Source organism: Coptis chinensis, chromosome 4 (genome assembly GCF_015680905.1).
Source record: "Coptis chinensis isolate HL-2020 chromosome 4, ASM1568090v1, whole genome shotgun sequence".
Classification (NCBI taxonomy): Eukaryota; Viridiplantae; Streptophyta; class Magnoliopsida; order Ranunculales; family Ranunculaceae; genus Coptis; species Coptis chinensis.
The window spans coordinates 84,947,687-84,964,633 of record NC_141459.1 but is presented as its reverse complement, the minus strand read 5'-3'; the positions used below and the strand labels follow the sequence as shown (position 1 = coordinate 84,964,633).

General features: G+C 35.3%; 3 protein-coding genes across 5 annotated transcripts; 1 reads left to right on the top strand and 2 right to left on the bottom strand.

Annotated features, from left to right (window-relative positions):
- The first annotated feature begins 5,877 nt into the window (after positions 1–5,877).
- On the top strand, positions 5,878–8,264 carry LOC147505268 (protein TPX2-like). 2 transcript variants are annotated; one of them, XM_086604120.1, is made up of 9 exons: positions 5,878–6,061; positions 6,173–6,260; positions 6,353–6,529; positions 6,646–6,727; positions 6,988–7,064; positions 7,155–7,224; positions 7,315–7,422; positions 7,528–7,694; positions 7,803–7,933. In XM_086604120.1, the coding sequence occupies exons 4-9, from the start codon at positions 6,650–6,652 to the stop codon at positions 7,897–7,899; spliced, it is 597 nt and encodes a 198-aa protein (XP_086460246.1). In that variant the 5' UTR covers positions 5,878–6,061; positions 6,173–6,260; positions 6,353–6,529; positions 6,646–6,649; the 3' UTR covers positions 7,900–7,933. The 2 variants fall into 2 exon arrangements, with proteins under 2 accessions (XP_086460246.1, XP_086460247.1); XM_086604121.1 differs by lacking the exon at positions 5,878–6,061 and adding an exon at positions 8,136–8,264 and having other exon boundaries at positions 6,356–6,529; positions 7,803–7,914.
- Positions 8,265–8,686: 422 nt separating this feature from the next.
- On the bottom strand, positions 8,687–10,011 carry LOC147505267 (putative E3 ubiquitin-protein ligase RING1b). The gene is made up of 5 exons (XM_086605503.1): positions 9,784–10,011; positions 9,584–9,691; positions 9,291–9,476; positions 9,187–9,202; positions 8,687–8,766 (listed from the first exon to the last, which is right to left on the bottom strand). The coding sequence occupies exons 1-5, from the start codon at positions 10,009–10,011 to the stop codon at positions 8,687–8,689; spliced, it is 618 nt and encodes a 205-aa protein (XP_086461629.1).
- On the bottom strand, positions 8,916–16,506 carry LOC147505266 (putative E3 ubiquitin-protein ligase RING1a). 2 transcript variants are annotated; one of them, XM_086557854.1, is made up of 9 exons: positions 16,172–16,506; positions 11,775–11,833; positions 11,085–11,166; positions 10,798–10,924; positions 10,637–10,672; positions 9,784–10,249; positions 9,584–9,691; positions 9,291–9,476; positions 8,916–9,202 (listed from the first exon to the last, which is right to left on the bottom strand). In XM_086557854.1, exons 1-6 carry the CDS (start codon positions 16,465–16,467, stop codon positions 10,112–10,114), a joined length of 738 nt encoding a protein of 245 aa, XP_086413980.1. In that variant the 5' UTR covers positions 16,468–16,506; the 3' UTR covers positions 8,916–9,202; positions 9,291–9,476; positions 9,584–9,691; positions 9,784–10,111. The 2 variants fall into 2 exon arrangements, with proteins under 2 accessions (XP_086413980.1, XP_086413981.1); XM_086557855.1 differs by lacking the exon at positions 16,172–16,506 and adding an exon at positions 12,483–12,856.
- Positions 16,507–16,947: the final 441 nt, after the last annotated feature.

Genomic DNA, 16,947 nt, shown 5'->3' with positions numbered 1-16,947 from the left:
CGTTTTAGAAATGATAGTATAATGATTCAAGGCTAAAACCTCCATTAGAGGGGTTTGAAGAAGCTTTGATAAAACTTGATTGTTGTTAGCGTAGAATAGTTCATAATATTCTATTCCATTCTAGAAAACAATTAGTTTACCATGAGAATGAGTTTGATTGTTTTACATGCTAGTTGTTAGTTGGTAGAGATTACCATGAACAATTAGGGATTAGGAAGACCCAATTGCTATGTGAAAGCATCGCAATTCGGATTATGACATTTCTTTGTTAGTTGACTAAGTTGAATTATGGTGGAATCAAATCCCCCTAATTCCTTATCATAGTATCAATTTAGTATTTCCGTATTTTAATTATCGCATCTTGAGTAGTTGATTTACCATCATAGTATAATTTCCATCGTTACTCTAATTGACTTTGATAGACTGATAATCGTCGTTAACTTAGAATTCTAAAGAACTAGGAGTGGAACGAATCTTCTACTCAAACTTATTTCAATAGCATCGAGAGTAGAAAACTTTGATAATATTAAGCGTAAAATAGTTTTAGTTTTACTTACGTTGAAGTCTCGTTACTTATTCGTAGGTAAAACTATCGTTTTCCCATTTATCACAAAGCGCTTGTACCATTTCCTTGGCGATTGCTTTAAACCATACAATGACCTATTTAGCTTGCACACATGATCATCTTTCTCAACAACAACAAAACTTTCCGATTGTCTCATATGGATCCCTTCCACTAAGTCGCCATGCAAGAAAGATGTTTTCATATCAAGTTGCTCCAACTCCAAATCGAAGTAAGCTACCAAACTTAATAACACACTGATAGAAGTATGCTTGACCACAAGTGAGAAAACCTCATTATAATCAACTCCTTCCTTTTGTGAGAAACCCTTTGCTATCACTCTTGCTTTGAACCCGGTATCACCCGTCTTACGAAAGACCTCTTTCTTTATGAACACCCATTTGCTACTGATAGCCCGCTTGCCCTTAGGCAACAAAACCAGGTCCCATGTGTGATTCTTATTAAGAGATTCCATCTCATCTTGCGTAGCTACCAACCAATCGCTATAATGTGCATTTCTAACAGCTTCTTTGAAGCTATCTGGCTCATCACTTTCAATATTCAGTACATATGCTACTAGATCCACCTGACCATAATGTTTCACCGGCTTATTATGCCAATACTTGTGGACTAACTTAACTTGTCTCTTTGGCCTAGTGCTAGCCAACTCAAGTTGCGGATGCTCATACTCTTCTTCTGGTTGCTGTGTGGTTCCATGATTTTGGACATCATCATGAACCAACCAATCGTCTGCTGCATCAGACAAATCAAGCTCAGTAGCCTGAGTTTCCATAGAATCACCACTTTGCCCAGCTTTCTCCGGTTTGCTAAAGTTTAGCACCAAAGTCTTGTCAAAGGTAACATCTCTACTGGCCAGGAACTTGTTGTCTTCAAGACACCATAATCTGTATCCCTTTACCCCATTTGCGAAGCCCAAGAATATTGCCTTCTTAGCTCTAGGATCAAGCTTGTTTTCCCTTATATAGTAGTAAACTGTAGATCCAAACATTCACAAAATACTGTAATCAGCAGGTTTCCCTGACCACACCTCATAAGGTGTCTTGCAATCTATTGCCACAAACGGTGACCTATTATACAAGTAACACACCATGGACACTGCTTCTGCCCAATACTCTTTGCCAAGACTAGCATTAGACATCCCACTCTTTCAAGCAATGTTCTATTCATCCTCTCTGCCATCCTATTCTGCTGAGGCATGCCCCTGACTGTCTAGTGTCTAGCAATACCATGTTGTGCACAAAACTCTTAGAAAGGATCATTAGTATATTCAGTACCATTGTCAGACCGTAAAGTCTTCACATTTCTTTCTGTGCAATTCTCAACCCTTGCCTTCCATTTTTTAAATATCTCAAACACTTTATCTTTGGTTTTAATCATATACACCTACACATAGCAAGTATGATCATCAATGAATGAGACATAATAACGGTTACCTCCTTTTGAAGCCACTCTGGAGGGTCCCTAAACATCCGTATGCACATAATCAAGGATGCCCGTTGTCTTGTGCTTGCTTGATCGAACTGAACTTGACTCTGCACTACTTCCCATATACATAATGCTCATAGAACCCCATGCTTGGCTTCTTCAAGTCCTTCAAGAACCCTCATTTGCACAACTCAGACAAACCCCGTTCACTCATATGCCCTAAACAGATATGCCACATCTTAGTGCACTCAGAATCATCACTACATGTATCCACTGCTACATTGTCTGTCACCGTACTACCATCAAAGTATATAAGGTTCCATGTCTTTGGCCCTTCATCACAACTAAAGAGTCACTAACAATCTTTAGGACTCCACCTTCTCCCACAAACTTGTGGCTTTTGGAATCCAAGGTACCAAGAGATATAAGGTTCTTCTTTAGCTCTGGAATATGTCTCACATCATTTAGAGTCCTCACAATACCATCATGCATCTTAATCTGTATAGTTCCAATCCCAACCATCTTGCACGCATGGTTATTACTCATCAAAATGGAACCACTATCAATGCTCTTATAAGAAGTAAACCACTTTCTATTCGGGCACATATGGTAGGAACACCCGGAATCAAGAATCCATCGATCGGCCATATACTCTTGTGTGGATACACAAAGACTCACATCTTCCCTTTCGGAACCCGAAGCATAACTTGCCTCCACTTGAGTTTTACCTTTCTTATTACCATCTTTCTTGTTACTTTTCTTCAAGTAAGGACAATTACTTGCGTAATATCCCTTTTCATTACAATTGTAGCACTTCACATGTTTCAACGGCTTCTTTGACATAGACCAAGACCTCTCATTACTTGTAGAGGCCTTTTCATGCGACCTTCCTCTTGCCACTAACCCTTGTGCATTATCGACACTACTCTCTAATCGTGCCTTTTTCATCAACTCATAAGAAAGAAGTGCATTTTGAACTTCTTCAAGATCAACATCTTCTCGGTTCATAAAAGTAGTCATCAAATGCTCATAGCTCTCGGGCTCTCGGGCAAAGAGAATATTAAACATGCCGCTTGATCCTCGTCATCCATTTTCATGCCAACATTCAAATAATTCGAGAGGCTTCGGCGAAACTCACTAACGTACTCTTGCATCGTTGAACCATCCACCATCATATACCTATAAAGACGCTTCTTAAGGTACATCTTATTCGTCATGCTCTTGGTCATATACATTGACTCTAATTTAAGCAAAATACTGGCGGTAGTATTTTCTTCCATCACATTATACATGACCTCGTTCACAAGACATAATCGGATAGATGAACATGCTTGGAGATCAAACTCTTCCCAGTCATCATTAGACATTGTCGCTGGCTTTGTTTTAATCCCTTTCAGCGCCTTGTGCAAACCTTGTTGGATAAGGGTGTCCTTAACTTGGACTTGCTAAATCCCAAACTTATTCTTGCCGTTAAACTTCTCTACTTCAAACCTTGCGTTTGACATCTTAGGAGCCATTTCCCCAAGTCGCACTAAGCAACCCATAAGAAAAAATAACCACTCCGGAATTTTATCGAACACCTTGTCTAAGCACATTCAGAGCACTATGGTTCTTTACAAAAGCTCAAAATCCAAGGTCGTAAACCTCGCTCCGATAACAATTGTTGTGCCTAACGCGGAAGCGATTAACAACAAACTACCAACAAGACTATTCAACAACTCCCAAGCAACACCCAATCAACACAAGCATATAAACTAAATAGAGAAGATAAAAGCATACTCACACAAAACCAAGTTTTACGTGGTTTGACAATTTACCTACGTCCACACGGCGAGCCTTTGATAGATTAGATGTACTAGATACAAGATTACAAAGAGAAGCACTCAACATTCACTTAGAATGTATCACTCACACTCACAAAGAATGTTCACTCTCTTTTCTTCTTGGTTTAGTTCTCTCATAATCTCTCTCACTTAGAAAAAGATTTCCCTCACTAAGAAAGGTTGAAGATTCATTATTCTCACAAAAAAAAAAAGAAGAAGATTAGGTTAGGTCGTGCTTGGGCCTTGGGGGGTGACTTGGGCCTTGGGATTTTTTAGGCCCAAAGCAACATTTCTCAACTGTTAAAAATCTTGATTCTTCACAAACCGCACCACTTGACGACAACCTATTACCCATATTTTCTCTTGAACGTTTTTTCCCCATAAAGTTTGGGTACTGTTTATTTATACTGGCACCAATTACAGTAATAGCATGATCCCAATATAAAGTAGTTTTTTAAATCCTGAACTGATGAATTTGTCGTCGGTTTAGGATTTCTAAATCCTGTTGCTCTAGGATCTAAGCCCAAGTTAGGATATGTTTCTAACTTTTTATTAACAGTTTTCTAGCTTTACCCCCCCAGAACTTAGGCCAATTAGCTTTACCCCCCCAGTTCTTTCATTTAGAGGTTTACTCCCCCCAAGATCACACCACATCCAAATCAACTGTTATCTTTTTGGTCAATACATGTAAAAAGACTTTATTGCCCTTTTTAATAGTTTTTAGCTCCCCCCCCCCCCCCCCAGAACTTAGGCCAATTATAGTTTTATCCCCCCAATTCTTTCATCTAGAGGTTTACCCCCCTAGAACCTAGGCCAATTAGCTTTACCCCCCTTGTTATTTCATCTGGAGGTTTACCCTCGCCCCTAAGACCACAACACATCCAAGTCAACTGAGTTTGACCGTGATGTTTTTGGTCAAGACAAATGAAAAGACTCTAATGCCCTTTTCTAGGTATAATTACATAAATACCCTGTGATTTTGGCAAATACAAAATTGGAATTCAAATCATCTAGGACACATGTCATGATTTTGTGAACTCTATCCGATGGCTACCACTAATCCTTATCAAATGACATCTACATCCTTAACATTATGAAATTACATAATTAACTTCACGGTTGTTAAAAGCTACATGTATGCTAGGAGAAAACCAACCGTGAAAGGGCAATGAAGTATTTTTATGTGGTAGTGGTATATGGCTTGGAGAATATAATGCTACAGTGATGGTAGTGATGGTGTATGGCCGTCGAATAGAGTTCACAAGATCATGACATGTGTCATAGATGATTTGAATTCTAATTTTATCTTTGCCAAAGTCACATGGTATTTATGTAATTATACCTAAAAAAGGGCATTAGAGTCTTTTCATTTATCTTGACCAAAATATTACAACCAAACTCGATTGACTTGATGTGTTAATGGTCTTGGGGTAATAGATGAAAGAATTGAGGTGGTAAATCTAATTGGTCTAAGTTTTAGGGGATAAACCTCTAGATGAAAGAACTGGGGGGATAAAGCTAATTGGCCTAAGTTCAAAAGGGGGGGATAAAGCTAGAAAACTATTAAAAGGGCAAAAGGCAATAAAGTCTTTTTACATGCATTGACCAAAAATATAACATTTGACTTGGATGTGGTGTGATCTTGGGAGGGGGAGGGTAAACCTCTAGAAAACTATTAAAAGGGCAAAAGGCAATAAAATCTTTTTACATGCATTGACCAAAAAGATAACATTTGACTTGGATGTGGTGTGATCTTGGGGGGGTAAACCTCTAGATGAAAGAACTGGGGGTAAAGCTAATTGGCCTAAGTTCTAGGGGGGTAAAGTTAGAAAACTGTTCTATTAATACACCAACCAGTTTGGGCTTTTAAACACAACATTTGGGCTTCTAGCCCAATTTGGTTGATACAAAAAGTTGTAATTCTGTTGGAACTACATTTCCCTTGTTTCAAATTTGAGACCGTTAAAAAGCACTAACCGCTCCCTCCCACTAACCGTACGTCCAACAAGTCTACTATATTTACTTGAAGCTTGCTAACACGGTAACACCATAATCGATAAATTTAAAGAAGAATTGTTACATTGTACAGAAGATTGTTTAGGGACCACATCTTCAACCTACACTCTCTCGTGTATCAACGCCGAAGATGCTTTATGCTATGCTAAAGATGAAATTATGGTACTAGAAGAAGTGAATTTATGGTCATTTTCTTGAGGGACTGATAGGTTTTGTATGTATTCTTGCAATGAATTATCTGTTTTATATAACTGGGCAAAATTAAACTGTCAAACTTAGTACTTGCGCTCTTGATTAATTTTGTAATCGCGACCTTTACTTGCAGACTTGCAGTACTTCGACTGGAAGAGTAACTTAAAGTACGTGTTCAGAATAGAAATAATTAAGAGTTATCTGGGCTTCTGTAACTTCGCGTAAGTGTTATTCAAAATACAAGGTTTTACCATTTTCAAAATTGTTTTTGTTCCCACATTAATGTTCTTTTGATGTTACGTGCGATTTCCAGCAGCAACAGAATCACGCTCGATCGACCAGTTCTAGGAAAGGGGAGTTCAGACCAACACCTCAAAGAAGAACTTGAAACGTAAAGAGATACCTTGTTCAGAGAGAAGCACTTCTACTGTAAAGGCTGGTAGTCGGTGTCACTCATTGCAAGTTGCCTGCACGCATAAAACAAATTTGTGTAAGAATGTATTCATTGATTGCTTTCATTTATCTATGTATACTATTTATGCATTAAACCGTTGGTTTTCCGGTATATTGATTGCTTTGCTTATTTGTAACTCGATCTTCTGTTAGTATAATGAAGAATATAGCTGATTCTGTTCAAGAAAATCAAGCAAGTAAACGGCAAAAGCTAGAAGCTGAAAGAATAAGACAGGTGAGAATTAAAATCTTCTTTTAGTGTATATATAGTGTGCTTGATTTTGATCCTCATTTGGCAAGTGTTCTTGTTGTGCCTGATTTTGGTCTTCATTTGGCTATATACAAATCCTAGATTTTTAATGTCAAACGCGTAACATTGCAACACAAGTCAATGCAGCACACCAAACCACCGACTTTCTTTTTTCCCTAATACATATCGGAAGATTCTAATAGGTTATTGAAAAGGGAAACTTTTTTCTTTTTTGCTTATGAAAGAATGGAGGGAAACCTTGTAATCTTACAAAACCAAAGTCACCCCACCTACAAACGTCAAAGCGAGCACGCCCTCCCAGGTTTGTAGTGTTGAACTTTTGAAGCACAGATATTCTGTTTACAGCTTACAAGGGAAAGTACAAGGCTAATTATTGTCTTGGTGATATTAGGATCCAAAGTTCCAAAGAAATGGAACAGGAGGGGATGCCGAAATTTAAGGCTAGGCCACCAATTGAAAAGGTAGTATAGAACAGTCAGATCGACTCTATTTCAATGTAAATACTGTTTGAAACGTTTACCTCAAAACCGGTTTTTACTACTAATGGACAGATTTTTGCGAGCAAAGGGAGCCTTGGTGTATATTTTAACAAAAAACGCTGCGTGACAAAACCCAAAGAATTTCACTTTGCAACAGATGGAAGGATCCGACCACCATTGGTAAATAATTATGTGCCAACCATTATTCTTTTAGTGTTTATTTTGTCTTTTTTCGTTATATACCTTTTTGATTAATACTAACATATTGAAATGTGTATTATGTAGATACCATCTAAGCCAGAATCCAAAAAATGCAACAAAGCAGAACCCTTAAAATTCAACAGTGTATTGAGGCAAGAAGAGGAAATACAGAGAGAAATGGATTACAGGCAGCGGACGGAACAAGAGGATGCTCAGAAGAAGGTTGTTAGGACACAACCAGTTTTGAAAGAGTGAGTTATATGAAAGTTGGTAAATGAAGGACATGAAAATAATCCTACTTTTTTCCAAAGAAATGGATGCAAGTTATATGTTAGCACTTATTTAATTCTAAACTGCAGTGACCCACTTCCAGTTCCTGAGAAGATGAGGCAACCTTTTACCGAGATTTTGGGAAGAATGCTTAATGTTAATCATCGTACTGTAGATAAAGCTTAATTTTGATATAACAAGGTAATATAAGTTTTCTTTATTAGTGTAAAAGTGTATACATATTTTTCTTCTGGTGCTTTAGTTTTTTCAGTTGACATAGGTTTTTCTAATGAAGCACCTATATATGTGTCAATGCGAGTCAGTGTATACATCTCACCACTTATGTAGGTATTAGGGTTACAACTATTTGGTAATGGCATTGAGGACCGAACTAGTACTTATTTTGTCTGAACATCATGCAGATCAAAGAGAATGATATCATCTTCAAGAGAATTGAAGTAGGGAAGAATATGAATTTGGCAAGATGTTCAGTTTGACGTCTCTCTTCTGTTCTTCTTCAATGAATTTGCTTTGATTTTTTAACCAATGACATTTCTATTCTGACATTCCTCATTAAAGAACAAATGATTCTGCATACCTTGCAGATGGAGAAAAAGAGTGCACCTAAACTGAATTAATAAGGTGTAACAATCAAACAACTTATTAATGCTACAACTACACTTCGCGGTTTCCTTTTCCACAGGAGTTCTACTCGATCAAAAACTGTAGTCTGGAAAATCTGAGCCAGTCACAGTAATTTAGACCTTCTATTAAATTTGTTGAGGTGCTTTTCTGTGTCTCTTAACCAAAATTATCATCACAGATTCCTAACATATTGTCTGATTCTCATGAATTATTAACTCTTGCCTGCTACTGATTGCTAACATAAGCCATCACCTTCTTTTGCATACGGAAAAGAAGAACTGGTACATATAATTGTCCTTCTCAATAAGTCTATATACCTCTGTAAGTCTTAATCAGAATCCAAGTGAAACATTTCATGAGCATCAAGCATGACACATACCATATCAACAGAGAATATAACATAAATATCTAATAATTCAACCAACAATTTACATTTACCAAAGCTTAATACATAATTATTAGGTTTCTCTAAAATTATTTGCCGATTCTAACAGAACATTTAAGATAACTAAGTATTACGATCAGATAAATCATGACACGGATCAATTAAGAGACAGTTAAGCAATCAAAATTATTAAAACCAAGTCAAGGATTATCGCTTAAACAAACCAAAGTTGCTGTATCAATATTTTGATTTTCAGCACAAAAAATAACTGTCTAGATAATAAAGAATAACAATAACAATTTTCAATGAAAAATGTGAGGAGCAATGTTCTGATCGATCTCGCAAAAATCTATGCCTTCTTTCTCCAAGTGTAGAATGTCAAAGCTCTCTTCATCACGAAAGAATTATCAAAATGCCCATGTTTCATCAATTAGAGGGCTTACGCATATATCCCAGTACCTAAAATGGAAGAGGCAAAGCCATTGTCACTAAACAATGTGAAAAGTGGGCATTCATATAAATTGCAATACATGAAGGAACAACTCACCAGCACGCCTTCAGTATTAGTGCAACTTGTTTGCAGCCCTTCAACTGTTTCCTGAGGATGTAGTGACTGTAACTCGCCTTTAGACGGATCATATGACGGCAATGATCCAGAAGTTGCAAAACTGGGCTCACTTACCAGTAATATGTCTACTTCCCTGGGTGGCACACGAGTTTCCTCAGCAACATACTGCTCACAATGTATGCAGCTAGTTAAAAATTATAAAAATGGAAAATTTAAAAATAAAAAACTAAGAACAAAAGTTAGATGGAAATCGAGGTGGAATGCAATTTCACCTGGCATAGCTGTTTCACCGAAAATGTTGGCTGGCAGGAAACATATGGTTGCTCCAAGCTCGGGAGAGTTTGTTCATTCAAAGCAATGAGAGCAACGCATATGTCCAACTGAATATAGAAACCCCAAAATTATATGGAACTAGTTAATGCATATAGACAAGAAAGTTAGAAGAAAGAAATGCAGTAGATTGCCCTCTTACCTCTTGATTGTTTCTGTCAATACGGAGTTGATCTAGGTGATTAGCCAACCTATTTACGTGGTTTCCCTTTCGACCATTCTTACTGCCTCTGCCAGTACCACGCAGAGTCTGACTGCGCTGACGACCCTTCCCCCAAGATCCCACTCCTGAAAGACTAACAAATTCATTATTAGCTGGACCAGTACCTTCTGCAGTAACTGCTACTTGTTCATTTATATCCAATTCCATTGCACTGTTTGTGGGTGAGTACGGCGGATCAGCAGAAGATGAATCTCTGCCTCCATCAGTCCATTGTGCTTCTTCATCATTATCAGATATTTGAATGCCATTATTTTGATTTTTTTCTCCGTCCTCTCCGACCACTTCCCTGTGATTTTTTCCTGGAGCCAGAGGCCCCTGCTGTTTTCACTCTGTTTGGAACTGCTTTTGCTTGTTTTCGTATCATTTCAGCAAATGCAGCTTGAATCTGTCCAACAAAGCATGAACATGTATCTTAATGTAACAGAGGACACTTCTGAGTTCAGATAGATGTTTGTGCAATAGTGGAATTCATTTCTTTAAGGAAAACTTTTATTACTAATTTACTAGCATAGGATTAATCAACAACGGTTTTGTTCGAGAAAATTTCTAGTTTTGGAGAAAATATATATAACATAACTGAGAATTGTCTGACTTCTGTGGTTTGGCCAAACAAAAGGGTGCAGTTGAAATTGTTTTCGGATAACAAACTATTGACCATGTCACACAAAACCAATTAAGCTTTGTGTGGAGCGGCCTCAGCAATTTACATCTAATGGTACAAGGCTTGAAACTCTGGATGTCAGATTATATGTAAGCTTAAATGCTGTTCTACCTGTTCGGTTTGAGCCTTTTCCTCGTCAGTTAGCTCCTGCAGCCAGACGTACAGTGGAAAAGGGATGTAAAACTTTGATAATATGTATAATGAGTCAAACTAAATAACAACCTAATAAGTATGCATTAGGACAAAAAGTGATATTCAGCCAAGTTACATACAACATCCTCTTGCCAGCTACTGTTCATGTTTGGATATAATGCCGCAACAAGTCGATTGCACAAGTGATCTTCTCTCAGAAAACGCCTACTTGGTAAGCTTTTGCGGCAGGTTGGGCACTGGCGGTTCCTGTACAACCTTAAATTATTAGTTTGCATAATAACAGACTGTAAGCGTGAACTTTCCTATGAAATGCTTACTGTCGCAAAGTGTTAAGTTAATATGCTGCACAATAAAATTTATGGTGTTACACGACAAATGAATTCAAGGATGTAGCTATAAAACTTACCCCAGCCGCATCGACTTATTAATACATTCCTTACAGAAGCGATGAAAGCAAAGGGTTACTACTTGTGCTTGCTGAAAGATACCTATCAAAATTAAAAGAATTCTTAATGTTATAAGATTTGATAAAGTTCGTTACCAAAAGCTTTAGTGAAGAAAACTTAGGAACACTCATTATCTTTTTAAGGGCTAAGAGGGGCTACAAAAATCGTGTCAATGAATTTTCTAATTGCAGCAACAGTTCCAGCTACAATCAAAGAAAAGTCATTATAGATCTTGATCAAATTCCGGCAAAGGGCTTCCGGTAGACTTCATCCATGACCTCGAAAAATTAATATTTCGATCTATATTGCTATTTGAATATACATGGCAAAAACTTACAAAGTACAGTTTTTGAATGTGTAACAAGCTTTCTCTTGAACGGACATGTTATATAGTGTCTTGCACAGTTTATATAGTATCGTCCGTTAAACAAGTTAATTAAGTGTAAATTAAAAAATTGTTCAAGACACTATATAAACTGCTCACGAACATATCCGTTTAGGAGAAAGCCTATGTAATAGGTACACAGTGGATAAATAGACAACAACTATTCTACATGTGAAATGCACATTACATTGAGGATCTTCTTATGAGAACCAACACAAGTACGTTCATCAGTGTCACCAAACTATTATTATTGTACCAAGCGTACCTAAGCATATAGGGCATGTCAAGTGTGGTTTTATTGTTGACAGATCAATGTCGATATATCTGCAAAATGCATAAAAATGAACAAATATCTATCAGTTGTGTGTTAGTTACATCCACTCTACAATTTCAAGTACAGAGATAATTAAACTTAACAAGGTGCACCAATAAAGGGAAAGATCGACGATCCTTATGCTTGGCCTATAAATTACAGTTCACTTAGCAATAGTTCGAAGTGTCTCACCAACACAAGCGTACTCACAAACCGCACGGGTGTTGTTTTGTCTGTGAGTAGATAAAGCAGTGAGAGGGCTTTAGGTGATGATTACCCTCTCTTGGTCCTTCAGAAACAGAGCAAATATTTACTCTGCGTCATATGGATTGGATTTTACCTCAAACACACTTTGTCCTACTCAAGCTAGCTTCAATAGAATGGTTGTGACAACAGATACATTGCGGTTAATCCCATTGTATATAGCACTAATTTCAATTGCAACCAGGAAAAAAAAAGATTACTACGTTACCAGTGCAGCATATTCATTTCAAATGTACATTAATAAAAATAATAAGAAAATTCTATAGAAGATAAGAGCGCTTGCTTGAACTAATTGTGCTACAGAAATATATGAAAAGACTGAAAAAATATATTGTTCGTTCCTTATATAAGTGTCCTTGTTATATTCAACAAAATAAGTTTGTGCACAGCAAACACCTCTTCAAGTTAATCATAAAAGTTACGTTATACCAACTTCGATGTTGGAAACTCGTCACTGAAGCAGCGTATGGAATGGGAGTTAAGGATGGCTTCTATGGCCTGCTCCAGAATAGTGAGCTGAATTAAGGAATCAGAGACACATCACATGCAAAAAAGAACTGACAGACTCAAAACACGCAAAAGTTTGTCATGATAGACAAGATTTAATAGTTGAAACTGTGGAAATTCTTTAACACTGAAATCAATATGATCAAAGTGAAAGTGAGAAGATCAATGTTAGAGGAATAAGAGTTAAGTGGATAAACACCACCGAAAGTTGTCTATCGTCGAAGTCTAATATATATACATAGATGGATATAGGCTACGTGTGCACGGTTGCCACCCTAAGATTAGAAAAGCTCTATTACCACATTACTAATCAGACCATGCGTTTAATCTTACTGGTACTTAAATGGTTGCACAAAAACTCCCTATAATCAAACAAATGTGTAAAACCTCCTTATTATTTAAAACATAACATCAAAGTCAAAACAAACCAAAATACCCATGTGAAAACTGGGCTGATGTCATCAATCTTTACTTATAATTTCGGCTTAAGGACAAACCGGACTGACGTCATCCTATGTAAATTTGTATTTACATATGACAATATAAAATTACACAGTCTTCTTAACCTATTTAAATTTAAATTTTCATATGAAATTTTTTTTCATAGAAAAATTTAAATTTATATTCTGTCTGGTGTCGTCGAAAAATTTTCAATCCCAAAAGTTACTATGTAAATTTAAGTTTTCATAGCTCCAATGACTATATAAATATAGTTTTACATATATATGATTATGTAAAAATACATTTATATATATTCTGTCAGGTGTCGAGAAATTTTCAATCCCAAAAGAGTAAAAAAGGAAATAAGATAAAATGGGAAATAAAAACAGACCAGATTTTATCTATTTTTTGGAAAACAGGGAGGTTATTTAACGAGACCTAAATAATAGGGAGATTATGTGATATGGGTCGATGGGAGGAAGTTTATACTCAACCGAGTTAGAACCAAGGGGTTGAGCCTCATTTCTTGCATAACTAATTGCCTAGAAAAAATTTCAAACTATAAAGACTCGCACCCCCCTCTAATGTTTTTAGCAAACTTCCACTAAGGCACCCCCACATAACTAATCAACTGAAAAAAAAAAACAAATAAAAAACATTTCAATAAACCAACTTTTTTTTTCCAGACAATGAGTTTAATCTCCCTGGTACTTAAATGGTTGCACAAAAACCCCCTGTAAGCGAACAAATGCATAAAACCTATTATTTAAAAACATAACATCAAAGCCAAAACAGACCAAAATACCCCTGTGAAAATCGGGCTGACATCATCAATCTTTACTTATAATTTCGGCTTAAGAACAAACCAGGTTGACCTCATCCTATGTAAATTTGTATTTACATATGACAATATAAAATTACACAGTCTTCTTAACCTATTTAAATTTAAATTTTCATATGAAATTTTTTTTCATAGAAAAATTTAAATTTATATTCTGTCTGGTGTCGTCGGAAAATTTTCAATCCCAAAAGTTACTATGTAAATTTAAGTTTTCATAGCTCCAATGACTATATAAATATAGTTTTACATATATATGACTATGTAAAAATACATTTACATATATTCTGTCAGGTGTCGGAAAATTTTTAATCCCAAAAGTTACTATATAAATTTAAGTTTTTATAGCTCCAATGACTATGTAAATATAGTTTTACTATATATATATATATATATATATATATATATATATATATATATATATATATATATATATATATATATATATATATATATATGACTATGTAAAAATACATTTACATATAGTCGGAAAAATTTCAATCCCAAAAGGGTAAAAAAGAAAATAAGATAAAATGGGAAATAAAAACAGACCAGATTTGATCTCTTTTTTGGAAAACAGAGAGATTATTTAACGAGACCTAAATAATAGGGAGATTATGTGATATGGGTCGATGGGAGGGAGTTTATACTCAACCGAGTTAGAACCAAGGGGCAGAGTCTCATTTCTTGCTTTTTTTTTACTTCTTTTTTTGCCTTTACAAAATTATCATTTATCATTTGTGTCTGTGAATGTTTGGTGGGTTGATAAGACTAAAATAAATAGTCAAAGGCCCAAAGCCCAACTCGTCAGTTTGTATAATTCTAATCACCCATAACAAACACGTAAGCTCTCCCTCATTTCTTTCACTTTCAATTCTTAAACAAGCATCAGACCTTAACCCAAAAAAAAAAAAAAATTAGAAAGGACTTGCAGTGCGCTTTGTTGCACGCTTGTCCTAATTATTTGTAAGACTCGTTATCATTATAAATAAAATTTCCACTTAAAAAAAAATAAACAAAACAAAACAAGGTAATTTTTTACTTTCAATGTTAATCTTTTATAGTTTTCTCCACATGATAGTAGAGTTATATAGACTTATAATATTATAAAATGTTAACAATTTGTTGAATTGGTGTAGACTTGTGGACTAGATTATGTAGATATATATAGACATAGTAGTATCAATTAGTGGCTTAAATAGTTAATTTTATCAGTCCATATTAAATTATTAGTAGTCGCACTCTAGTTTTGTGAATTGAAATAAATGCATAATTTTGTTGATTTTTATTGTTTAGACCTTCTGAAAAAAAAAAAAAAATTGCATACTTTTTTTTAGGAGTGGGGTGTGCACATAATCACGCACCCCCTGACTTTGAATCTTGGCTCCGTCCCTGTATATATAGAATAAATAAATATAGTGGAGAAGAAAAAAAAAACTCACTTTTTGTACACTGTTGAGTGTTAACTCTAGTTTAAATGGCCTTCTAATGAAAATTAATGCTGCTTGATTGAAACAGAAACCAATCAACGAGGAAATTGAGGATAAAAAAAAAAAAAAAACATGCAAGAAATCACCAAATGAAAAAAATCCAACACAATCAAAGAATGTCCTGTTGGTATACAGTTATACCAAAGATCTAACTATTCAACCATAAAATTTGACCATGATTGTCATATTTTTCCTTTGTTTTTTTTTTTTAAAAAAAAAAATTCTTATTCTAATTGCACGATTCATGAAAATTTAGGCAGCCTGAAGCAATCAGAAAAAAAAAAAAAAAAAAAAAAATATATATATATATATATATATATATTTGTGTAAAAAAAAAGGAAAAAGAAAAAAGAAAGAGAGAGTAAATTAAACCACTGATTGCTTGTGGAAGATGTCAGTATGTAGTAGTTAAGGATAAGTCAAGCAAGATCACTGCATGGTAAACTTTGGATGATCAACTCATATAAAACACACCAAAGAGAATACTAAATCAACAAATCTTTCAACAACTAACCAAATTAATCTATGCAGTATGCATGAATGAATCACATCAAAACTCACAACATACAAGGAAATCAACAAATAAACTCAACACAAGAATATAATCGCCGTCACCACCACTACTCCACTAGATCTAAAAAATGAAACCATAGAAACTCATCGAAGATATGTCCATGTCTTCTATAAGAAAAAAAATATAAGATTTAGTACTAATCACAAAAAAATAACATGCCATGCATAATTTAATGAGACGTGAACAGAGGAAGAATCAAATGACAAAACAGAAAAAGAAAAAGAAAAGAGCATACTCATCATCGTCTTCCAGTTCCTTTCCTTTTCTTTTTCCTACTACATTTAGAGGATTCTTATCATGAATTTGCCTTGGAGGTGGCATTTCCACAACCTTTTGATTTTCTTCTTCATTATTTGTTATTACTTGCTTTTGCTTTTGTTTTGATAGACTTTCTTGTTTCTGTCGCTGCAATTCCTCCATCGCATGTTGTAGTTGATCCGGTGGTGGTTGTTGTTCTTGTCCAAGGTCATGGTGGGGTTGTTGAGAAGCACTAGCTTCAGTTTTCTTGAAATTCTTCTTTCTTCTTGGCATTATGTTGTAGAAACAAAACTTCTAGTTCATGCACTAAGAAGAAGATGGAGAAAAGAAGATTGGAACTTGGAATAGAGAAATGGAAGAAGTTGTTATAGCTTACAGAATATATATATAGTAACATAAACTATACGGTTTTGAGGCATATGTACATATTTATTACCATTTCACTTTTCCAATCATGCCCTTGGTTGGTTTTTGTAGTTTTATTTTTCCTCTTTTATTTTTTTTAAAAATATATATATTTATTAAAGAATTTTTATAATGCCTTTGTTTACATATTCATCCAATATACTTTTATCTAGATTTTACTATTTTGTTTATTCAATAGAATGGTCTAAACATTAATTTATAATTTTTCAACTGTGTTTGAGGCGGTGTGGAAGGCGCATAGAATCATATTTTAGCAGCATTTTGCTAATAAATAAAAGCAAAGCTAGAAGCTAACATTCAATTCCACATTCAAATTTAAAGGAGGAA